At 43.2% G+C, this 26,815-nt stretch overlaps 1 protein-coding gene across 2 annotated transcripts in view; it reads right to left on the bottom strand.

Annotated features, from left to right (window-relative positions):
* Positions 1–26,815, bottom strand: part of MAPK12 (mitogen-activated protein kinase 12) — a 118,858-nt gene that overhangs the window by 88,460 nt on the left and 3,583 nt on the right. For both annotated transcript variants that reach the window (XM_083182869.1, XM_083182870.1), the window contains exons 2-4: positions 14,957–15,086; positions 11,078–11,136; positions 3,354–3,465 (exon numbers count right to left, since the gene is read on the bottom strand). In XM_083182869.1, coding sequence (XP_083038995.1) covers positions 3,354–3,465; positions 11,078–11,136; positions 14,957–15,086 — 301 coding nt within the window. The remainder of the gene's footprint in view (positions 1–3,353; positions 3,466–11,077; positions 11,137–14,956; positions 15,087–26,815) is intronic.

The following is a 26,815-nucleotide window of genomic DNA, read 5'->3' as shown; positions in this document are numbered from 1 at the left end:
TCCCGTACCCCTTGATTAGGCTTTTCATTTAGAAGTACCCCTCCTTTCAATTTGAAATATCCACAGTATTTATGAGTGGAAGTGAGCATTATGCGTGTCCTAATATTAAGGATTAGCCTCAGGAATCAGGTCCCTCTTTGTCTGGCCGCTGGCTGTGTATTGTCTTCAGAGTTCCCGCTAATGCCTGTAAAATGAATGCTTCTTCCACCCATGTCAGTGCGGGGCAGATTTTTGCAGGTAGCTCTCAGTGGATTGCTGGTTGGGCAAAAGCACGAGGAGACACCGATGACGCTGCAGATGGAACCGGAAATGACACAACGTGGTTCGTCTCCATGTCAATGGTAGACTTCTTTTGCCATTGGGAGACTTTTTCTTCTTTCGCCATTACCAATATTATTTTCAAGTACCCCCAACTGGTCTGCAGAGTACCCCCAGGGGTACTAGTACCCCAGGTTGGGAACCACTGCCCTAGTGGATGGTAGGGCATGAAATACCGCCTGTTGGCACATGTCAGCTCAATGGTAACATACCCAAGTATATTAAAAAGTAATGTATTACTTTATTTAGATTATAAATACTACGTGACTACTATGAATAGACCAATAATTGATTTAAAAGTAACCTGTAACCCTGACCAAGGGAGAATTACATTTTTAATACACCCAATTACTGTGCAGTGTGCAGGAGTACTTGCATACCCTCCAACATGACCCATCCCATTAGGTACAAAATGCTCTGTTCCTGGACTTCCCTGCCAGTGACAGTTACAGATGTGAGCCTACAGCACAGTCCAATATTCAAAGAGGGGGGGTCACATATACTCTTAGTGATGTTTGGGATGGCAGCTGGTGTGGCTCCCCTTTTTGAATATTGGACTGTGCTGTAGGCTCACATCTGTAACTGCCACTGGCAGGGAAGTCCAGGAACAGAGCATTTTGTACCTAATGGGATGGGTCATGTTGGAGGGTATGGAGTAGTATTATGTGATTTATACAGCAGTCTCTGATTAGCAGTGGGTGCTGTAACATGTGCCTTGAGAAGTACAATATAGTGGAGGCTATAGTGCAGTCAGGTCTGTATTATCAACGTTTCCTAGGTAACAATCTCCACAGCAGTTATAAACATTTTGTCCTATGCTTCCAGATTCCCACTACCTACATTAGGACAGAGGGTGGAGATGGCAACATTTCAGATGAATGTACACATAGCATGAAGAGGATTATTCAGGAAATATTGAGACATAGGGGGTTATTCTAGTCTATTCTTTCTGACAAAATCCTTCTTAGATGGACAAAACCATGTACACTGCGGGTGGGGCAGATGTAACTTGTGCAGAGAGAATTAGATTTGGGTGGTGTTTTTCTTCAAAGTGAGATCTATATTGAAGTGTAAAATCATGCAGTCAGTATTTTCCCTGCACAGAAAGAAAATAACTCACCCAAATCTAATTCTCTCTGCACATGTTACATCTGCCCCCCTGCAGTGCACATGGTTTTGTCCATCTAAGAAGGATTTTGTCAGAAAGAATGAACTAGAATAAACCCCATAGGGCTAGATGTATCAAGCTTCAAAAGTGATAGCTTGGAGAGTGATAAACAGCCAGCCAATCAGCTCCTACCTGTCATGTTATAGGGTAGGTTTGAAAAAGGACAGGTGGAAGCGGATTGGCTAGTTGATCACTCTCCACTTTATCACTTTTTGAAGCTTGATACATCTGGCCCATAGTTAGAATGGTTATATTGATATTCTTGATCAATCTGGTTTGAAGTCCAGCAGTCTACAGAGGACTATGGGCCAAATGCACTAAGCTCCTGCCTGACATTTTTCAAACACAGCTTGTGACATGGCAATTAGGAGCTGATTGGCTGTCTGTATATCACTCTCCATTTTATTCCTGTTGAAGCTTAGTGCATCTGGACCCCATGTAAGAAGAACAAAAATAGTATGAAAGCCAATGAGACTTCTATGACTGCATCCAGCATAATACTAGGGAATGTGAACTAGTCCTAGAAGTCGTCGTCTAAATTGAAATGGATTAAACAGGACTCCTTACAAAGGGCAGAACCCTGTATGCCACATGTGCTCCTACCCTTGGGGGTCCCATGACTCTCCAGTAACAGGAAATTGACAGGGCACAACACTTTGGAGTAGTTTCGATGAACACAACACTTATTACTGTGCTTCTATCATGTTCGTTTGGCAGCTGCTTCTGGATAAGCAAAAAATCCAGGTAATTTCAGACAATCTTTGCGTGTTGGTGGTTTTTGTATATTATGATCTTAGAATGCAATGACAAATCTTCCACCAATTCAATACAGTGTATACAGTCTGGCAAGATAATGTTCCAAACAACGGTTGAGTTAATACATTAGTAACACATAAGTATCGATTTTCAATTCAAACTTCAAGCACTGGCACATATTAGAAGCGCCTACATACACATACTGTATTTGTATTCATATGTGTGAGCTGGTTTTAAACAAAATGAAAAGAATGAGGTTTTCAACCTCTTTCTTCTTAATCATCAACATTTTTAATAAGTTACACAATAATTAGGAGGTGCATAACTTTAGACACTATCTTATCTAACTGGTGTTTAATTATGCTAATTTACAATTGCACTTGCAAACATTTGGGTTGCAGGTGTATAGACACTTACATTTTTCAACCATAGTTTTAAATAGACTGTCTCATTTACTTGCAAGCCAAGTGAATAGAGACTCTGTAATGAACAGATTAAGGGTAGATTACGGCACCATTTACCATGTTGGCATGGATGATATTAAGACATTCAACTAGGTTCACTAGTTTTTCTCAAAAGTGGTCTTACGACAACAAATTCATATATCCGCTTACGCAGTGAGGATATGGAACCTATGAAGGAGATGTGACACATAAATCCCAAAACTCAGGTTACTGATGACAATGGAGCTGAGAATCATGTTTTTACAAAACATTTTTAAATGCTAGTAAAAAAAACAACAACAACAAAACACAGACATGGAAGTAGGAGCCGGATTCTGTAGGTGCTTGTTGATTGGATGCGTATGGCAGCATTATGGCACTGATTGCTCTTTTGACAACCCCCCCAAGCGTATGTCTACATGCATTTTCTATGTGAGGACACTTGTCAAGGTCAATGAGTAATCACCTATATATTCTTGCAACTGTAACTACAAAATCGAGCTATAGAACAGGAAAAGCAAATCAAGTCATTCACTGGAAGCCAGAACCGCTGCATTATATATGTGAAGAAGCCAGGACAATCAAAATGTGTACATTTTATTCATATTTTGGAAAATGCTTATTTTTCTTATGTCGTTTCAGACAAAACATATCTTAAAACTACTAACCTTTAAGCCTCTCAAAATCTGATATACAAGAAATTGTATTCGATCTTCAGATAGTTTCTCATGCTTCATTATCTTGCCCAAGTCAGTGCCCATGAATGGCATAACCAAATAACTGAAAAAGAAATAGCTTTTCAGTGGCACTCAGACTCAATAAGACAACAATGTTTCCTGTTTAAAAAGACAAATTAATCAAAAATACAAGGTGGTCGCTAATATCAGCAAACCCTACTAAGTGTCCGAGGGCTTTATAAAAAGGATGGAGATATTTAGAAGGGAGATTCTCCATACACACACACACACACGCATGCACACCACTTTGTAATCATATTGAGAGACATTGCAGTCAGGCTCTTTTAGAAGAATATGGAGTAGCACAAAAGGTACAAAGATTAACACTGCCTTGCAGCTTTGATTCAAACCAGGCCTCTATCTTTGTTGAGTTTGTATGGTCTCCCTCACAATCAAAACAATACTGCCAACTTAAATGGCTTCGGACGAAGAAATTGTGTGTAGAGGTCTGTTTATGTAGCAGGAGAAATAGAGAAGCTTCACTGGGGCAGGGAATGATCATAAAAGACTAAATATTTATATAGTGCACACATTCCACAGTATTTTACAGAGAATAACTGATAATAAAAAAAAAACAATACTAGCCTGCACAGCAAGCATAAATGGATTATATACCACAATATGGGAGTCGGCCTTTACACATTCAGATATGTATACATACATTTATACAGTATAATGCAATTCAGATTTAATCAGTTTTATATAGTGCTGCACACATCTGCTGATCACACAAGCATCATCTTTCAGAATTTCAAACTGACATGCAATTTGGTATTTGTGTATTAGCAGGGCACCCACTAAGCAAATTACTTAGTGGGCGATTCTGTGTAAGAAAATCGCATCGCATGGGCCATTTTAGTGCCATGTGATGCGATTTTCCTATGTAATTTATTCACTGCTCTCTTGGCCCCCGGCGAATCGCATCGCACCTCCCGCAAAATCGCATGCAATTTTATAGGGTGCGATGCCATTACATTAGCTATACACTTGTATGACATGCAATGAGGTTTTAGGCACCTCCCCACTATCCACACCACCTCGAAGAGTGGCGAGCCCCGCGAGGGGCGGCAGAACGCGTCCTCCCAACCTTTTTATACCCCCCTACCTAGTCGGCGTGGAGTTGATTTTATATAGTGTGGCGAGGGCATCGAGCCCCACAAATTACTTTACATGTATTCCGCGTCCCCTCGCTGCGCTCGCCACACTATACAAAATCATCTCCACACCGACGTGGATAGTGGGGGTATGAAAAGGTCGGGAGGACGCGTTCCGCCGCTGCTCGCCACTCTTCGGGGTGGCGTGGATAGTGGGGGGTGCCTAAAACCTCATTGAATGTCATAGAAGTGTATAGCTAATGTAATGGCATTGCACCCTATAAAATCGCACGCATGCGATGACATGCGATTTTGCGGGAGGTGCGATGTGATCCACCGGGGCCAAGAGAGCAATAAATAAATTACATAGGAAAATTGCATCGCATGGCACTAAAACAGCCCATTTGATGCAATTTCCCTATGCTAGCGGACGTATGCTAATTGGGTGCCCTGCTAATACACAAGTACCAGCAATTTTAGCGAATCAAAGAATTAAACAAAATTTTAAAAAGATTTTTTGAGATCACTAACCACTGAGCGCACAATATAAAATGTGAGAATTATTCCATTCACGCAGTAGGATTAGGGTGAATTATAAGGGTGAATACTGGCAGTCTTCCATAAGGTAAACTGGCATGTGTAAATAACAAAGACACAAAGAAGCTCATTCAGGCGCGGACACAATGTCAGATTGTGCATATATTGATTAATGTTATTTTACTGCACATGCATCCGAGTCACAGTGCGCATGTGCAGCGAGTGAATTACGATCACAAAGTAAGTGATGGAAGACAATGTTTGGAGGTCGTAACGGAGTGATCGGTCAAATGCAGGGGTGTCTAAAATTGTTTTTCGTTGCAATCGTACTTGCCACAGGAGAGACCTCTGCATCTCAGGAGAACAGCTCAGATTGCGCATCTACAGAAGCACTGAAGACTCTATGACATGACCGATGTTTCAGCAATTATACGCTGTTGGATGGAAATGTGATAGCAGTGGGCATCCCTACGCCCATATCAGCATATAATCACAATCAAAAGGTAGCGACAGCAAGAACAACTGCACCTTAATAAGGCTGAAGGACATCTTTTTAATGTAACCTCACAATTGGTACAGAGGAAAATGGAGGCAAACATACAAGGCATGAAGAACTGGGAAAAAAGACTTAATAACCTCTTTAATAATTTGATGGTTAATGATCAGTAATGAAAATAATGCCCACAGCTGCACATGTACCCTGAACCTCCATCCCCCTCCTTTTGTGCATTATTATTGGTTTCTCAGCAGGAGGCTGTTTTATTCTCCTCTCCAAGGCAAAAGATACATAAATCTATAGTGAATGGAATATTTAATTTCCCTTTACCTAGGCTTAAGGTGCCCATACACTTGTACAACTTCTCAGAGGGGATAATCAATCCCCTTGAACCACCCTGCAGCAGGATCACATCCGATCCACTGTATGTGGTTCTTTTGCATACGATGTATTGTATGCAAACATAGCAAGGGCACAAAATTCAAGAAATCTTGGGAGCAACACTTATGGGCCCTTATTCTGGTTCTCTCACAAAGGCATATTCGTTCTCAAATGGACAAAACTATGGGCCTTATTTCTTTCTCTTACAAACAAAATCCTTCTTAGATGGAGAATTAGATTTGGGTGAGTTATATTGTTTCTGTGCAGGGTAAATACTGGCTGCTTTATTTTTACACTGCAATATAGATCTCACTTTGAAGTAAAACCCCACCCAAATCTAATTATATCTGCACAAGTAACATCTGCCCCACCTGCAGTGCACGTGGTTTTCCATCTAAGAAGGATTTTGTCAGAAAGAGTGAACTAGAATAAGGCCCCATGTGCAGTGCAGGTGGGGCAGATGCAAATTGAGAGAATTAGGTTTGGGTGGGGTTCTACTACAAAGTGGGATTTATATGGCAGTGTAAAAATAAAGCAGTCAGTATTTTCCCTGCACAGAAACAAAATAACTCACCCAAATCTAAATCTCTATGCACATGTTACATCTGCATCCCTGCAGTGCACATGGTTTTGTCCATTGGAGAAGGAATTTGCCTTTGTGAGTTAACCAGAATAAGGGCCATGATCTCCGGCTCCAATCTGATGTGCACAGGACCACAATTTTGTAGCTTTCTATCTGATTTCTCAGCCAAATGCATGAAAATCAGATGAAAAAGGCCAACATCTTACCAAATGTATGAGCATCTTTAGGTTGACCATTAAAGTTACCACTAATATGCTCCTACTGGATAGCGATCTAAATAGGGCAATATGGGCCTAATTCAGACCTGACCGCAGGACAAATTTGTTTTCAAAATGGGCAAACCCATGTGCATTGCATGTGGGGCAGAGGTTACATGTGCAGAGAATGTTTGATTTGGGAATTATTTTAATTCTGTGCAGGGTAAATACTGGCTGCTTTATTTTTACACTGCAATTTAGATTTCAGTTTAAACACATCCCATTTAAATCTAAAGGCCCGGGGCGATTTTAGGGCTATTTCTAAGCAATCTGACTAGATTGCTTAGAAAATAAGCACACATCGTCCCGTGAGCAGTGTTCCCTCTAAGCTGTGCGCACGTGCGCGCGCACACAACTCGACGAGCGTGCGCACAGACATTACAACAGAGCGCACAAAGCAGCTGTGGTCCCTTTTTGCAGTTGTGGACTCAATTAATGTGTGTTTCACCCATTAACTACATTGTGTGCTGTGTTTTGAATGTTTAAATGTTTAATATCATTTTGAAGTAAAGTTAACACAAATGCTGAATGTAATTTTCCAGTTATATATAAGTGACGCACAAAAATGTTAATTTCCTTCCAAAGTTGCACAGCCAAAATCCTTTGCCGCACACAGCCTTCGTAAAATTAGAGGGAACATTGCCCGTGAGCGATGCGGTCCCTCGCATCGCTATTGCCTGACTAGATTCTGACTGCATGCATTTTAAGGACAAATATGCCCTACAATCAAGTCTGAATTAGGCCCTATGTCAATAACATGGAAAAATAATTTTAAGAATGAATGATGCAGCTTGTACTGCGTTTCATAAAAATCACAGGGTGTTATCGGGGGTATTCTCGGCCCGATTGACGCTCATTTCGCAGGCGGGATTCAATGTCCCGCCAGCTGAGCGATGAGGAGGGGCCATGGCTGCAAGAAGCGACCGGGAATCGGCGAGCTGCGGCCGGGAGCTCATCAATTCCCGGCAGAATGGCCCCGGCTGTTTGTGAAGTCGGGCTTGTTCTGCCGAGATCCCCTGTTCAATGCTGTCAAAGACAGCAGCATTAAATAGGGCCCCGCTGTTAGTTCCCCCATGAGGAATGGCGGCAGGAAATTGAATATCCCCTTAACTCCCACTTTGGTATTTGTGTATTATCACGGCGCCCAATTAGCATACATATGGCACCTATTATTTATTCACTGCTCTTTTTTTGCCCTGGCGGTGCGATGTGATCGCACCACAAAATCGCATGCGATTTTATAGGGTGCGATGCCATTTACTTTACTATACACTTATATGTGATGCAGTGAGATTGAGGCACCCCCCCCCCCCCCCCACTATCCACACCACCCCAAAGCATGGCAAGCACAGCGAGCCCCGCGAGCGGTGGAGGAACGCGTCCTCCCGAAATTTACATACCCCCACTATCCACGTCGGCGTGGAGTGGATTTTATATAGTGTGGCAAGAGCAGCGAGCCACCGACCCCGAAGCGTGACGAGCCCCGCGAGGGGACGTGGATTACGTTACATGTATTTTGCGTCCCCTCGCCACGCTTCAGGCTCGGTGGCTCGCTACACTATATAACATGAACTCCATGCCGACGTGGATAGTGGAGGTGTGAAAAGGTCAGAACGTGTTCCGCCAAGCATAGGGGTGGCGTGGATAGTGGGGGGTGCTTCAATCTCATAACTGTATAGTAGAGTAAATGGCATCGCACCCTATCAAATCTCATGTGATCGCATGCCATTTTGCTGTGCGATGCACCGCCCTGGAGTAAAAAAAGAGCAGTGAATAAATTACATAGGAAAGTGGCATCACATGCAAAAACCGCATTCGATGCAATGCGATTTTTTTTACGCAGAATCGCCCACTAAGCAATTTGCTTAGTGGGCGCCGTGATAATACACAAGTACCCTCACTTTTCCTGAATAGCTTTTATTAGTCTAATCTTACACACATCAAATATGAACAGCTTTAGTGCATCACCTTCTGATCCATTGTAACATCCCTTTTATAACAACCACAAAGATAATTACAATAGAGAGCACTTATACAAAAATAAATGTATTACCAAGACATACATAAACCACTTAAACACATTATAAATTACTCTAAAAAATAATAAATGATCAGTTAAAAAGCCAGAATTTGGTCAATATTGCAAATCTGGTGAATATAAATTCTTTTTTAACAACCTCTGTCCCTGAGTGGTATATTTATGGGTAAAAACCCAACACCAATGAGCGTGTTTATGCCCAGTATTTAAAATGGCAATGTTTTTACCAGCAAGCCCCAAACTAGTAAAATCACTGCCCTTGTAAATACCAGTCATAAACAGTCAAAAGTGTGGCGATTTACAACATTATAAACCTAATAGTCTAAATGAAAATATTATTTGTGCTCATGACAAACTGTACATTATATTTGTCTATGTTCACCTACTGACCATTAAACAATGATATGAATGTATTATTAATCTTAATAAACTGTGTATAAATGTAAAGGAATAAGGCAGATCAAAAAAAATAATAATAATTCGGTACTTGTTTCCTAGAATGGCCACACCGATGTTGATCGGGTCGGTCGCATCGATCGCATCGCATGCGACCAAATCACATGCGATGCGACCGACGCGATGGTCCCGATTTTTACATTGATTGAAATGTGAATAAGGTCCCTGGGACCCTATTTTACATTGGATTCAATGTAAAAGTCTCCCCAGACCCCAATTTTAACCCCCTCAACGGCACCTCACGATTGACGCCAACCCGAAGCGTGGCGAGCCCACGGTACGCATCCTCCGACCTTTTCATACCCTTACTATCCACGTCGGCGTGGAGTTGAGAATATAAAGTGTGGCGAGCGCAGTGAGCCCGAAGCGCGGCGAGCCCCGCGAGGGGACGAGTATAACTTCACAGGTATACGCGTCCGCTCGCCACGCTTCGGGCTCGCTGCGCTCGCCACACTTTATATCCTCAACTCCACGCTGACATGGATAGTAGGGGCATGAAAAGGACGGAGGATGCGTACCGCCGCCCCTCGCCGGCTCGCTACGCTTCAGGTTGGCGTCAATCGTGGGGTGACGTCGGTCGCGTCGCGTGCCATGCTAATGCACCCAACCGACGCGATGGACCCGATTTTGCCTTTGCCGGCAAAATTATCCATCGGGGGTAATCGTGTACCTTAAGTTAAGGTACACGATTACCCCCGATTGTGGCCGTTCTAGGAAACAAGTACCAAAAAAATCTAAGGGACTCAAACCATTCATTATTATTATTATTATTATTATTATTATAGGCACACCATTATTCCCATTGAACACAGACATAATAAACTCAATAAGTAAAACATAGTACATATGGTTTTGGCAGAGTGCTGTGCAATCTCGTATTTGACTACTGTACTGTGTTTTTAGAGATGAAATAGTAAAAAAAAAAGTATAGTAATGAGTGATCTACTATAGAAGCAATGACTAGCCTGACATTTGCGCACTTTTGGTGACATTTATATCTTAGCTTTTAGCAATTATGCCTTGTGCCGATAGGTTAATAGTGTAAACAAACAAAATGGCTATTGGACAAGGTTAATACTTAGTTATATCACAACTGGTAGCATTTATTAGACTAAAAAAGTGATATTAGATTATTTTAGTCAAATTAAGGGTAGTCTTTCAGGATGTCCTAGATGTTAGAACATGGGGTGTCAACTTCATAATATACTAATGTAGCAGCACTGCAGGGCAGGAATGGGCTGTATAGAAACAATATACCGTAGGTTCTTTTAAAAAATACAAAGAATCCTGAGAAGTATGAATTTTATTTTAATAGCTTTTCTGTTGTTTGTTTCAGGACGTATAATAGCAAGAAATGATAATTCTTGCCACCAAACTAACGCCTCTTTTGTGTAAAACACATAGAAATCACAGTCATTTAAAAAAAAAAAGGGTGTGTAATGCAATAGAAGTTGGAAAAGACAGGGCTATTTACCAGTCTCCAGTGTCTCAGTAGATCTTAAACCCTGTCACAACTTGCTTCTGCAAAGGAGGATCACTGTAGGCCTAACTGAAAATATGTTAAGTATGTAACCAGAAAGGATTGCAAATGTTGTCATTTAATAGCCAATAGTAACACATCGGAGAGAGGCGTGAACACAGTCCAGCACATCTTATTGCATCATCAGGTTTACAGGAAATATCTGGGAGAGTTTCACTGCAACATACTGTACACATTCACATGCACATACCACCACTACAGCAGTCTATTCAGTCACTAGGATTTCCTAAACCAGATTGAACACTTATTGGTATTAAATAAGGGGAAACTTACAAGTCATTGAACTTCTCTAGCGACATGTCAGGTGTAAATACATCCAGCAGCCCGATAACCTGCAAACGGTATGGTACAGGGAATTAGCATATGTTATTAAGAGGTGAGTTACACATACCATTTTCACATTTATATACACATACTGTATGTATTTTTATATTTATGTGTGGCTTCCATCAATCCCTTCCTTTGCTTCACAAATGAGGCAAGAAACATGGGGAAGAGGGAGCGGACAAATCACACATTGAGGGCCTAATTCAGGTTTGTACACAGTGCTGATGCTCATTACTGGCAGATTTGTATTTCTGCTCACAGTGAGCATTTCATCAGAGTGACTTACAGGAAGTGACAGTTGGGGGTGAAAGTAATACCCCTGTCAGTCGGAAAATGTTGTGTCACACCTGGGATTAGGACACAGGTACGTCCTCCCAGAAGCGTCTCAGCATTTGCAGTCTGAAAGCTCCACATCTGACCTGCTTATTGCGTAATGGGACCTGGGACCTGGGTTGCTCGTTTGCACTGCACCTCAGAGTCACAGTTGTGTTCAACCCTGGGTCGAAATCCCGGGTTACTCAAACCGGGATTGCCCTTTCACCACGCACCTCGACCAGGGTTGGTGATGTAACGACCCAGCAATAATCTAAGTTGAGATTGTGGTCTGAAAGGGGTACAACAGGAAGGGGCAGCTGAAACACAGGCATGTCATGGCCATTTTCACGGCATGCATATACCATCAGCTGCGATCATGTATGTACAGAAACGTGGAGCCAGTAAAGCTATAGGGCTAGTCTAGCAGTCAATGTTCCTCCTTATTGTTATAGACTGCATGTACACAATTGTGAAGGAGTTTGTAATGGCTCTGGTAGCGACTGCCCTCTATTTCGGGGAATGACAAGAAACTCCGTACCCCAAATATATATATCATTTTTTTTTAAGTCAAAGCTTTGCAGGCTACAAACATGTATGAGGCCCTGAATGCAGAATTGAATGTTAAATAAAGTTAAACCTGCCTGCCAAAGCTAACTTTACTGCTCATCTTTATGATTTATGTACATGAACAGTTTTGATCCAGTGCATTGGATTAGTGTTTATCTTCATGGTTTAATACAGTAACATTCCCCATTTGAGTGGATGAACTTACAGGTCTGTCAAATCATGCTGCACGATACAGCTGCTCTTTTTTTTTGGGGGGGGGGGGGGGGTAGGGTTAGTGAAGTACGAAAAGCATAAAGTTGCTTTCTATAAAAAGACCAGTACTAATACTATTGTAGACCTTTTTTGTAGAACTTAAGACAATGGTAAAACTCATTAAAAAAAGTGCATTGTTGCTCCTAGATAAAAAAAGAAAAACAAATGCAGAGAAGGAATAGTGCTTCTGTGCAGATCATACTCTTTGTACTAGATTCTATTTCAAGGTTGCAGGATGCTACAGAATTCAGTCATTATGCTGTCTTATGTGGTGTCATTGTTACCATGGTAACACTATGTAAAAATATAAAAAAACATTTCACAAAAAAAAAAAAAAAAAAAAATGTCCTTAAACTTTAACAAGGAGCCAAGGCATTTCATTATCATTAAAACGAGTGAAAATCATTTTAGAATTATATTATATAGCACAGGGGGTCTGCGGCACTCAGGACTTGCGACAAAATAACTACTCTGGAGATGTTCTCTGGTTCAACGTTTCAACGCCTGCAGTGTTTTTATCAAGAATAGCATAGCAATGCTGCCGTTGAAACGTTGAACCAGAGAAGGTCTCCAGAGTAGTTCTTTTGCTGCAAGTCCCGAGTGTTGCCGACCCCCTGTGCTATACACATTGCTCCCTTTGCCGACAGGCAGCCCTAGAGGAAGGCACCAGGCAGGTTACCTGTGTATTCGGAGTGCCGGAGTTTACCCAACACTTATATATATCTATGGTACTTGTTTCCTAGCACGGCGCCCACGATATTCAGTCGTATGGCATTTTTTTCATCGCATCGCATGCCATTTGCCTGTCTGCGATGCGATTTTAAAATGTATAAGCCCCCTAATGGGTTTATTCAATGTTAAATGTCCCCCAAATACGATTTTAAGTTGTATAAGCACCCTAATGGGTGCTTACAATATTAAATGCACCCCCACTATGAACATGAACCCGAAGCTTGGCGAGCGTAGCGAGCCCGCGAGGGATGGCGGTACGCATCCTCCGACCTTTTCATGCCCCCACTATCCATGTCGGCGTGGAGTTGATTTTATATAGTGTGGCGAGCGCAGCGATCCACCGAGCCCAAAGCGGGCTCGGTGGCTCTCTGCGCTTGCCACACTATCTAAAATCAACTCCACACCGATGTGGATGGTGGGGGTATGAAAAGGTCGGAGGATGCGTACCGCCGCCCCTCGCTGCGCTCGCCACGCTTCGGGTTGACGTTCATAGTGGGGGTGCATTTAACATTGTAAGCACCCATTAGGGTGCTTATACCAGTGTTCGCGAAAACCACCCAAAAAAGTGGGTCCCGGGGACCCTTCACTTCTAAAAATTGGGGTCCTACCTGACCTTTTCTGGGTCCCAACAGAATAAAGCCTCCTCTCCCCTTCTCCCCAGCATGGCACATGTGGGTCGGGGGGGGGGGGGGGGGGGGAGTATCAATTGGCCCACTCGCATAAAGATACATACAGTATACACTAGAAACTATATAAACCTAAAAATTTAGGGCATTTTTTTTGGGGGGGGGGGGGGGGGGGAAGTGGTGTGGTCACATAGTAGTACCAATTCACATTACGATATGTTAGGACGTTATGACTCTCAATATGACTCAATATGACTCTCAAATTGCAGGGCACGCGGCTTTAGGGTGCGCAGCAACCTGTAAAATGTACAGTGATTGGCTGCCAGGCGGCCACTGTACAATGATTGGGTCCCGGCGGCCGCCGCAGTGATTAGCTCGCCGCGGCTCACGCCGGCGTCTCAGTCACAGGTACAGAATCTGCACAGCGCGTCCTCGGGGACCCCTTTAGTTTTGACAACTGAGTCCTCGGGGACTGTTTTGGGGTAAAATACGCGCTAAAAAATCGAACCTCGCATTGTATATGGCATACAATGGTATACAATTTTAAATTGTATACCATCAGGTGCCAATCGCATCGCATACCATTGTATGGCTTATGGTATGCGATGGGCGCCGTGCTAGGAAACAAGTACCATATCTATAGACACATACATACACCACCGCAGATGGCTTGCTAGGGAGAAGTCCTTAATGGTAAAGTGCTGGTGCGTCCATAAAGTGTCCAGTGTCCAAAGTGCAAAGTGTGAGGTGCACTACAGGTGACAATCTGTATCCAATAGATGGCTGCTAGACTGTTGGTAGATCTCGAGGACCGGTTTGGCTAGCCCTGTTCTAGGTTGGCGACCTATGTATATAGTCAATTTGTAAAGTGATTCAGTCTCTCCTTAAACTGGCCATACATCTACTGATTGATTGTCAAATCTGTCTGGTTGGGGGAAAAAAATGGTAGTATCTGAAGTTTTCCAACATTTCAAAGAAAATGGTCAACTGTCATTTGCTGTCATCCATGACCAGGTTTTTGTTCCAACCAGCCAGATCTGACAATAAATCTTTAGGTGTATGGCCAGCTTAACAAAAGCCAATTGTTATAATCAGCCCATGAGTGACCAGTTTTCAAATACCAGTATGTAGCCATGTTCCAGTGGTTACGAAGGCGACATCTTGGGCAAAACAGGAATTTATCTGAGCAGGTTAACAGGAGCTTTAAGAGTTCACCACTGAAAATAATTACTCTCATACAGGAAAAAGCTCAGTAACACTTTATTGTTGTAGTCAGTGTATAATTCCACATGGCACAAGAATCTAAAGCAGGATCTGCTAATTAGATACTTACATTCTCATGTTGCATATGCTTCAGAAGCCTCAGCTCCCTATATGCTCGTTTTGCAAAGAGCTCAGACTGAAAAGGACGGTACAGCTTCTTGATGGCTACTTTTATTCCAGTTCTATTGTCAATAGAAGAGCTGTAATACACAAACATGCAATTACACGTCAGATTATGTAACCACTGGAAAAGTACGCACAAATACAATGACTCTCCGGCATATATTTGTGCTATACGTAACATTCTCAACCATGTAGGATTTGCATGATTAGCTGCATTTCTACTTTTTTCACTTTTACCCACTAGTTTCATGTCAAACAAAAGTTTTTGTTTACAACTGGTCCATACAGACCTGCTCCAGCTCCTACTCCTTATACCACAACCTGTGTGCTTCATGTAGCAGAAGAGGGGCCTTGGAAATATACAACCACCAGTGCTACAAGCCTTTCTATATTCCTGTACTTTGTGGCTACCTGATATCACAGCTAATATGTATAACTCGCAGATCCAAACAGAACGCTTTGGAATAAAATGTGCAGATTATTCATGTATTCACCCCTCTAGTGTTATGCTGAGCATTAGTATATCCCAATTACCACTTCTGAGACACATATGGATATATTTTGCAGTTCGGAGGAATCCTTTGTGCCACTTCAGATAACTTCTTAAATGCACCACAAGTTCAATGACATAAATTAGATGGCTAGATTGATAGAGGAAATCTACTAATCTATAGATCATCTGAATAACTGACATTTTCTTTAAGCTCCTCTGTTATGTAAAGAACATGCTCTATTCAATACACAGCCATTGGCAGCAGCCTATGTTTGTGGCATACTTGCTAGGTGTCTACAGGTTTTCTAGCCAGCTTCTCAGCCTTACTGCCCTATCTATCTATTACTATGGTTGAATAGTACACAAGCTGGAAACCCAGAATTTAGGGCAAAGTGTCACGGAATAGCTTCCTTGGAGACCTGCTATTCTGGTAGGTAGACTGTCTTGCTGTTTCCGTTAATGCACTGGCTCTTCTGATACTGCCAGCATCTCGGTGTTCAGAATGTACCCTACTTATGATATTACACAGATTATAACATTTTCTGGTTACTATACAGGAAAACCAATAACCATTGTGTATGCAGTTAGTGAGTGGATTCAGTATGACTGGCAGGATAAATCACAACCCAAGTCACTTATTGGCATACAGAAAGGTGTCACGGGGTCAGGTATGAAAGGATGTCAATAAGGAAATAAAATGGTTTACTTAATAATTAGCTCTTAATGATAACACCATGTAAACTCTATAGCAGGGTTATTCAACATGTAGCACACCATCCTTTATTCCCTTATATGTGATGATAGGTTATAATGATTAAAAGGTTATACCACATTGTTTCACTGTGGCATTATCCTAAACTGTAGGGGCCCTCGTTGAAGACCTCAACATGCCTGCACCTGTGTGCCTGTTTCAAATGCAGTGCCTTTTTTTGGAACATTCCAATGGTAGGTTGTACTGGGCAACTGGGATCATCCAGAGAACCTGCTATATCAGGTAACACTACATCAAAGGCTATTAGAACTTTATCCAAAATTAGAATGGATATACATTTTTTTTGGAGAAAAATCCCATAAGTATATAAAATTAATGGCTAATTACCCCTTAACATATGTACATCCAGTATGTAGCTCTGGGATTTTTTTTTTCACTAATGGAGACTTTTAGAACCTAAGGGCACATAGAACATGCAAATGAAATTGAAATCCAGTGGGTCTATGTACATTAATCATGGAGATGAACAATATTATTTTTGCATACTGTATACTCAATAGTAGGTCACACTTTGTCCCAATACAGTATTCTTCAAAATACAATATCTGTCCAGATTTTTTAGGATAACAAATAGTTGAGCGCAGTACCTTAGTTATTGGGGAGTATTCAATTATATATTTTTCCATGTGCAGCGAATCCTGTTTAGGATACGCTGCACATTCGCAGGGTTCAGGAGGGCTGCAGCATTCGCTGCCCCTGCTGGCGAATTTTAACCACCGCAGGGAGTCGGGGGACGGAGGCAGGCAGGGAGATGTAAGCCTCCTTGCTTGCCCCGGGAGGGGCAGGGTTAGGGAGCCGCTCCTCTGGTCCCGCACGTAACAAGCCGGGACCAGAGTGAAGTGAATAAATTAATATTAATAAGCGGCTCCCGGCTGGCGAATGTGTAAAAAATAAATAGTTTAAAAAAATAAAAATATATTCATGTGCTGCAAGCGCATCAATAAAAATAGCATGCCCCTTCAAAGAAAAACAAATCTGATTTTTTGACACGAAAAAGCTTTAAAAAAAAAAAAAAAAAAAAAAAAAGGATCACATTCCAGTTCACCTAAAAAAAGATGACAAATGTAAAACGGAGAATCAATGGAGAAAGCAGTTCTCCATTTGAGCATTGAATACACTCTCGGCGAATCCCAGTGGAAAGTCCATTTAAATACACCAGTAAGCATGAAACGGAGAACTGGCCGGCATTCACTGTTCGCTTTCGGCGAACAGTGAACATTGAATAGGGTGAATATCTATCCAATTTCCTTTGAATAAATCACATGCGGTCATGTAATATATCACATGCAACCCCGCTCCCTGCCACCAGGAGAGGGGAAGAGTCAGAGGTCGGACGGGCAGCAGGTCTGGGGGGGGGGGGGGGGGGGGCACGTCAAACACATCTGATTTGGGCCAATCCGTCGGGATCGGGTGAAATCGGCCCATATCGGACTAGTGAATGGGAACCTTTACATTTGTTCAAGTTGTGTTCAAACTGAAATCTAATTGCAATGTAAAAATAAAGCAGCCAGTATTTACCCTGCACAGAAACAAAATAACTCACCCAAATCTAAAGCTTGGTACAAACCTAAAAATTTACCTGTTCAATCGGTCTGGTGAGAACAAAAATTTGGTAATGGACCAAAGTAAATGACAATCATTTGTTCCTAAATGCTGGAAAACAAACAATAGTCATTCAGACAATGACAATCGTTTTTGTCTGTTTTCTATTGTTTGGAAGCAGAGGCATTCTACTTGAGGAGAGCACCTGCGTGCAGCCTCCGCTGTGGGTCCTCTCCTCTCTGATGAATGGAATCTACTGAGCACTCAAATGGCTGCATCAGCAATTTTTTTGGAGTAATTTCTGTGAAGCCACAGAGTCGCTCAGAAAGCCGATGGTGTGGTCAGTACTTTCCATGAGTGTCAGTGCTGAGAAATAAGGCATGGTTTAGGGAAGAGGGCTTGCACCATGCAGTCATTTTTCAAAGAGCTACGCAGTTTTTCTCACAGATCTGGCCAAATAATGACCAATGGGTATGGGTCATAGGCTTGACAGTAATTAGGTCGACAGTGAAAAGGTCAACATAAGCAATCAGTCAGCATGAGTTTTTCATGTTTTTTTTGGTGTCTGTTATTTATTTATTAACAGTTTCTTATATAGCGCATACAGATTCCGCAGTTGGAATCAGTTCCTGCCCCAGTTGAGCTTACTGGGGCAGGAACTGCACACACAGACATTCTAGGGTTAATTTTTGTTGGGAGGCAATTAACCTACCAGTATATTTTTGGATTGTGGGAGGAAACCGGAGTACCTGGAGTAAACCCACGCAAGCATGGGTAGAATATACAAACTCTGCACAGTTAGGGCCATGGCGGGAATCGAACCCATGACCTCAACACTGTGAGGCAGTAATGCTAACCATTACACCATCCGTACTGCCCCTATGTTGACATAAGCACCGTATAAGTGTACTGCGTCCAATGGCATGGCAAACTTCACTCACTACACTATTATATTCTCCATCTATGTCCACGTGGATAGTTGAATACGGAAAAAAAAACACTTTTTTTTTTTTTTGTTAAAAACAAAAAACAACAACATGAAAAACTAATGTTGACCTTTTTCATGTCGATGTATTGCTTGTGTCAATCTTTTGAACATGAAGACCTAACGAATGTTGACCCTTTTCATGTGCTGACCTTTTGCCTGTCAACCTAATTACTGTCGAACACATACAGACCAACAAGAAAATGCAGTCACAGAGATTGCAGCTCACTGCTGATCTAGCTTACACCCACTTCTGCAGCTATTTTAAAAGTGGCAAGTTTCAAAGATATGTGGGTGCTCTACAACAGAAATGAAGGAGCACAGTGACCACTGTTGGAGCAGGCAGTTCCAATGTTACATGAAGTGGAAAAATATCTACACAGTAGGAATGCATCTCATGATGGTGAAGCATAAAGCTCATACACACTAGAAGATTATCTTTTCAATCTGGCTGGCTGGAAATGAAAATCTGGACATTTTGGGAACAAATTACAATCAACCGTTTGCTCCCAAAAGTTGGAAAATGGACAAAAGCAGTCATCTGCATAAATAGATTTAACCAATTGTCTGAAAGACCATTTTAGTCTATTTTCCATGTTTCATTTGTTCCCAAAAATTTCCAAATTTTACTATATTTAAGAAAATTTCAAAAACTATTTTGAATGATTAAGTAAAGAGATGGAAACAGAAGAGCAGCAACACAGGGGCTACGAACCTTAAAACTTTAAATACCCACATATTGAACCTGCTGTTAACATACACTGTTTGTCTGCACACAGCAGACGGTGTAAACAAAGCCAAGTTCCTGTCACACTAGAAGATATATGTATGTCTGTGAGAAGCATTTATAAAGTATATGAATGCTAATTTGACAGGAAGTTGGTGACTGCAATGTCTGCTACGTATGTACAGGCTAAAAAAGCATGAAAACACCAGATATATTGGGTTAATTTATACAAGTGCCACAATCATTACAAATATATACACTACCATTCAAAATTTTGGGGTCACTTCGAAATGTCCTTATTTTTTTTTAAAGAAAAGCACTGTTTTTTTCAGTGAAGATAACACTAAATTAATCAGAAATATACTCTATACATGTTAATGTGGTAAATGACTATACTAGCTGCAAACATCTGTTTTTTTAAAAGGAATATCTACTGTACATAGGTCATAGGTGAATAGAGGTACATTTTAATCAACCACCACTACAGTGTTCTAATGGTACATTGTGTTTGCTAATCGCGTTATAAGACTAGATGATTAGAAAACCCTTGTGCAATTATGTTAATCACAGCTGAAAATGGGTTTGCTTGTTAGAGAAGCTATAAAACTGGCCTTCCTTTAAGCTAGTTGAGTATCTGGAGCATCACATTTGTGGGATTATACTCTCGAAATGACAAGAAAGAGAGAACTTCCATGTGAAACTCGACAGTCTATTCTTGTTCTTCGAAATGAAGGCTATTCCATGAGAGAAATTGACAAAAAAAACTGAACATTTCCTAACACGGTGTGTAATACTCCCTTCAGAAAACAGCACAAACAGGCTCTAACCAGAGTAGAAAGAGAAGTGGGAGGCCACAGTGCACAACTGAGCAAGACAAGTACATTAGAATTTCTAGTTTAAGCAAGAGATGTCTCACAGGTCCTCAACTGGCAGCTGTATTAAATGGCACCCGTAAAATGCCAGTGTCAACATCTACAGTGAAAAAGTGACTCTGGGATGCTGGCCTTCTAGGCAGAGTGGCAAAGAAAAAGCCATATCTGAGACTGGCCAATTAAAGGAAAAGATTAATATGGGCAAAAGAACACAGACATTGGACAGAGGAAGATTTGAAAAAAGTGTTACGGACAGACAAATCAAAGTTTCAGGTGTTTGGATCACATAGATTAACATTTGTGAGACGCAGAACAAGTGAAAAGAGGCTGTGATGGTCTGGAGCTGCTTTGGTGCTGTTAAAGTGGGAGATTTGTACAAGGTAAAAGGGATTTTAAATAAGGAAGGCTATATACACTATGCGATTTGGGCACGATTTCACCCGATTCGGATGAATCGGGGCGTGAAATCGACCGAAATCACACTTGTAGACATACCGTCCGATCCACGGTCCTGTGCACATCGGATCGGGGTCAGGAGGTCGGACGGGCTGCACATAAGATTTGCTAAATCTTATGTGCAGCCCGGCCCCGGAGCCATGCAGGGGACGGCAGCAGCTGGGAGATACCGGCTAATAGAGAGCTGAGCAGGGGGTGGGGGTGGTGTGTTTCATAGGGAGCCGGGTAGGAGGAAGCTGTTGCGGTGAAGTGACAGCAGGAGCAGGGCGCCGGACAGGGAGAACGTGAAGACGCTGGCTGCCGGGCAGCGGCAGGAGACGGGAGGAACAGATAACTTGAAAAAAAACAAAAAAACGCCCATACAGATGACTAGCAAGCCATTGATTAGCTGAGACCTCTCTCATCCAAACAGAGATTGTGCAAACCTTGGCACATCAAGTGCCTAATCGTGTGTCCCCCTCCCGGGAGCTGCAGGGGAAATCAGGTCCGACTTGTCCCTAGGACAAGTCGGACTAATGTATGGGGGACTTAACACTCCATTTTGCAACACAATGCCATACCCTGTAGACAGCAATTGGAGCCAATTTCCTCCAACAGGACAATGGCCCAAAGCACACCTCCAAATTATGCAAGAACTATTTAGGGAAGAAACAGGCAGCTGGCATTCTATCTGCAATGGAGTGGCCAGCGCAGCCACTAGATCTGACCCCATTGAGCTGTTGCAGGAGCGGCTTGGCCGTTGGGCAGGCAAGAAGTGCCCATCAAGCCAATCTAAACTGTGGGAGGTGCTTCATGAAGTGTGGGGTGAAATTTCTTCAGATTACTTCAATTTAACAGCTAAAATGCCTAAGTTATTGAATGCTGTAATTGCTGCAAAAGGAGCATTGTTTGACGAAAACAAAGCCTGAAGGACAAAATGATTATTTCAGATAAAAGTCATTACTGCTAACCTTGCCAATGTCTTGAATATATATGCTATTCATTTTGCAACTCATGATAATAAAAGTCAGTTTTCATGTAAAAGAAGAAATGGTCTGGGTGACCCCAAAATTTTGTGTATGTGTAAAAAAGTAAAATAAAATAATAATAAATATATCAGGGATTGACAAATACCGGGCGCCAGGGTGCCATGCCGACCAGATTCTGCTTCCTGGCGACCCCCTCCTAAATGAGCCAGCCACGGCAGCGCAGGCACCAGTGCCCACCTCCCCTCTCCCCCTCCTAAGTGACCCGCGGCAGTGCAGGCACCGGCATCTGCCCTCCCCTCCTAACAGACAGCCAGCAGCATAGGCACCGACGCCTGACCCCTTCCTCTCCCCCTCCTAAGTGAGCCGCGGCAGCGCAGGCACTTGTGCCTGAGTCCTGACTCCCCCTCGTAAGTGAGCCAGCCGCAGCAGCGTAGGCACCAGCACCTGACCCCCTCTCTTGCTGGAAGTCAGCAGCAATGCCGGCCTCATCAGCCTCCTAAATGGCACCAGCGCCTGACCCCCCCCTCCTGGAAGAAAGCGGTGCCCAGCCTCCCCTCTCTCAGTTTCAGGACTTTTAAAAGTTCTGTCCTCAGTCCTCTTTCCCCAGAAGCAGCGAGACAAGGTGAAATCCAAACCAAGGCACCAGCAGGGAGAAGCGTTGGCCTATGTCGGGGATCAGGCACGGTGGGTGGCACTGGGGAAAACAAAGCAGCAGTGGCGAGCGGTGCAGGAGAGATTAAAGCAGCGGTGGCTGACACTGGGGAGATGGAGAGCCTGCCACCAGTGAACGGGAGGCCTGTTGGTAAGAATGATGCCTGCGTCATCTCCCCACCCTCTCCTCTTCCACCTGTCATCCCTTCATCCTGTCACATTTCAAGTGACCCTTTCAACCTCACCCACTCTCGTACAATCACCTTATACCCTCTCGCTCTGCCCCATGTGCACACCCATCAACTCCTCCTGTCTCCTCACCCCCTTTTGCCCCCATCACCTTTTCACCTGTCACCTGACCCTGTCTCAAAAAAATTTCAAGCCTAGATAGATAGACACACTATTGACAATTATCTGCTGGAGATGCAATACTCCCAATATGCAAAAACATTTATTAAAAGAATAAAAATAAAATATGTGGCAGCACGGATGGTGTAATGGTTAGCATTACTGCCTCACAGGACTGAGGTCATGGGTTTGATTCCCACCGTGGCCCTAACTGTGTGGAGTTTGTATATTCTCCCCATGCTTGCGTGAGTTTACTCCAGTTTCCTCCCACAATCCAAAAATATACTGGTAGGTTAATTGTCTCCCAACAAATTTGTGTGTGTGTGTGTGTGTGTGTGTCTGGGGCAGGGACTGATGTGAATGGACAAATATTCTTTGTAAAGCGCTGCGGAATATGTGTGCGCTATATAAGAAACTGTTAATAAATAAATAAATCACATGATAATTAGCCATGCTGTTTCTTCCTGTATATTATGTGGCACAGCTTTATCTATTACCCCTTTCCCACTGCAGGCTTTACACGGTAAAATGCCATTTTTTTAGCCTTTTTAAACGGCTAGAGCTGCAGTGGGAAAGCTCCAGGTTGCTTTACACGGTTAACAAATACCGGTATTTGTTAACCGAGTAAAAAGCAGTGTTTTTACCGTGTAAGAGACGTTTTTTCGGCAGTGGGAAAGGGGTAGCCCTTTACCCGTTAAAAAAAAAAAACGGCATGGGGTCCCCCCCCACTGCTGTAACCAGCACCAGGCTGAAGGAGCCGGGGCTGGTATTAAAAAAATCAGGAAACCCGACAAATAGGGGTTCCCTGATTTTTTACAACCAGCCCCAGGCTCCAGGTCCGGGGCTGGTTCCCAAAATACGGGGGACAAAATGACTAGGGGTCCCCCGTATTTTAAGAACCAGCCCCAGGCACAACCAGCCAGCAGGGTAATGCCACAGCCGGGGGACACTTATGATATAAGTTCCCGCGGCCAAAGCATTAACCCTACCGACCAGTCAGCCTGGCCAGGGGCCCTGGGGGAGTGGGGACCCCCCCAATAAAGGGGTCCCCCCCCTCCAGGACTTACCTGACCAGGCTGAAGCCTGGTGCTGTCCTCGATGCCCCTGGGCGGTGGGCATCGAGCTGATGGTATGGTGTAAAAAATAGAATAAAAACCATTGTCTTTTACTGGTGAACTATGAGTCCCAGCAAGCCTCCCCCGCAAGCTGGGACTTGGAGAACCACAAGTCCCAGCCTGCGGGGCATTAAAGGGCCCGCTGGGTCTTGTAGTTCCACAGTAAAAGAAAGAGTTAAATAAACACACTGACACACGTGAAAAATAAAAGTTTAATACATACATAACACATACATACTGATACTTACCTATCTTGAGCCCGTAGGTAGCCCTGGTCCTGATGTCCTGGTCCGTGTCGGCGTCTGTATCCATGTCGGCATCCCTGTCGGCGACGGCGACGGCGGTCCGGAGTCCGAAGAAATCCATTTGGGAAGCTGTGGAAGGAAACCATACTCACCTGTCCCAGCGCGACGTAGTCCAGGTAAGGTCTTTGCAAAAAAAACAAACCGAACACCCGAACCAAGCGAACAGGCAGAGAGCCGCACGGTGTGTTTACATCGTGCGGCTCCGCCCCCGAATGCCGCTATTGGCCGCCTTGCGGCCTAGCGGCCAATAGCGGCATTCGGGGGCGGAGCCGCACGATGTAAACAAACACTGTGCGGCTCTCTGCCTGTTCGCTTGGTTCGGGTGTTCGGTTTGTTTTTTTTGCAAAGACCTTACCTGGACTACGTCGCGCTGGGACAGGTGAGTATGGTTTCCTTCCACAGCTTCCCAAATGGATTTCTTCGGACTCCGGACCGCCGACGCCGTCGCCGACAGGGATGCCGACATGGATACAGACGCCGACACGGACCAGGACATCAGGACCAGGGCTACCTACGGGCTCAAGATAGGTAAGTATCAGTATGTATGTGTTATGTATGTATTAAACTTTTATTTTTCACGTGTGTCAGTGTGTTTATTTAACTCTTTCTTTTACTGTGGAACTACAAGACCCAGCGGGCCCTTTAATGCCCCGCAGGCTGGGACTTGTGGTTCTCCAAGTCCCAGCTTGCGGGGGAGGCTTGCTGGGACTCATAGTTCACCAGTAAAAGACAATGGTTTTTATTCTATTTTTTACACCATACCATCAGCTCGATGCCCACCGCCCAGGGGCATCGAGGACAGCACCAGGCTTCAGCCTGGTCAGGTAAGTCCTGGAGGGGGGGGACCCCTTTATTGGGGGGGTCCCCACTCCCCCAGGGCCCCTGGCCAGGCTGACTGGTCGGTAGGGTTAATGCTTTGGCCGCGGGAACTTATATCATAAGTGTCCCCCGGCTGTGGCATTACCCTGCTGGCTGGTTGTGCCCGGGGCTGGTTCTTAAAATACGGGGGACCCCTAGTCATTTTGTCCCCCGTATTTTGGGAACCAGCCCCGGACCTGGAGCCTGGGGCTGGTTGTAAAAAATCAGGGAACCCCTATTTGTCGGGTTTCCTGATTTTTTATTACCAGCCCGGCTCTTTCAGCCTGGTGCTGGTTACGGCAGTGGGGGGGACCCCACGCCGTTTTTTTTTTAAAAATTCTCCCTCCCCCTATCTTTACACTGCTTAAACGGGTTTTTAAACGGGTAAGTGTGAATGTGACAAAAACAGCTTTTAAACGGTAATTTACCGTTTAAAAGCTGCAGTGGGAAAGAGTCTTTATGGCTCTTACCCGTTTAAAAAAAACGGGTCATTACCCGTGTAGGCAGTGGGAAAGCAGCATATGTAGGAGGGTCTGAATCACTGCAAGATGAATTTACATTCATGGATTTTTGTTCTAGAAAATAATGCAGCATCCAAAGAGTCACTTGAAAACTGTTTTCTTATTGAAACTGAAAGCAATCTGTAGACAGGATAAATGTATGCTGGCCTGGGACTGGTATGATAGTCTTCAGTTGGCTATATCCAGACTGACTGGATAAAAGGCAAGACATGTCAAAATGGAACCGTCGACTGCCACATAACCTGCTATACAGCCAGAATATGGATGGGTGAATTTGAGGTGTCCCACTATTCAGGTGCTGTAACTATTGACTCTTACGTATTGCCCTGCATGGATGACGTTCATCAATAAAGGAGTTATAAGTCTTTACTTAAAAGAGGAGTGCTGTCCTATCTGTATCATTGAAGATACACAGTTTTCCTATTTAAGCAACCTTGGACCGGCATCCATTATCATAATCCAGTGAAAGTGTGTGAATCCCAGATGTTTCTAGATAGATAGATAGATAGATAGATAGATAGATAGATAGATAGATAGATAGATAGATAGATAGATAGATAGATAGATAGATAGATAGATAGATAGAAGGACAGGCACTCACAGGGAGATAAATGCATCAATGGCCTTAGTGCACACAACACCTGGTAAAACCAGGTAACACAATGGAAAATCAATCTAAAGGTGCCCATACATGTACCAATTACCCGGTACTTTTTGTGCTAAAATAGTATTGCATCGCATGCACAACGATGGTATTTTAGCACAAAAAGTACTGTGTAATTGGTACGTGTATGGGCACCTATAGGACTTGCACAGCCATAGAATCAAACAGACTCTGAGGTCTTTGAGTTGTCAGCAACGTTTAAAGCTTTACTTGCTTTTCATCAGGCTCATATGACATGCTTAAATCACCTTACCTCCACCTCACTGCTGTGTTGACACTGATTAGTTCTACATATTTGTGTTTTTCTTGTGTGTCTTTTACTATTGCCAGACGGCATAGTGGTCTTTCTGTCAGTTACACACATTGCTATTGAGTGGCGAGTCGGAGATACATTTTTTTACTAGATATTTTTTCAATTATTTATTTAGTCCACCCGCCAGAATTGTGAACATTCTATTATTTAATTATTGTTATGTTTCTGAAATTATTGCAGTGCTGATATATAACCACAGACATTCTCATAGATGCA

Source organism: Crinia signifera, chromosome 4 (assembly GCF_055691185.1).
Source record: "Crinia signifera chromosome 4, ASM5569118v1, whole genome shotgun sequence".
Classification (NCBI taxonomy): domain Eukaryota; kingdom Metazoa; phylum Chordata; class Amphibia; order Anura; family Myobatrachidae; genus Crinia; species Crinia signifera.
Note: the sequence above shows the minus strand (reverse complement) of the source record. Positions and strands in the feature narration are given on the sequence as shown.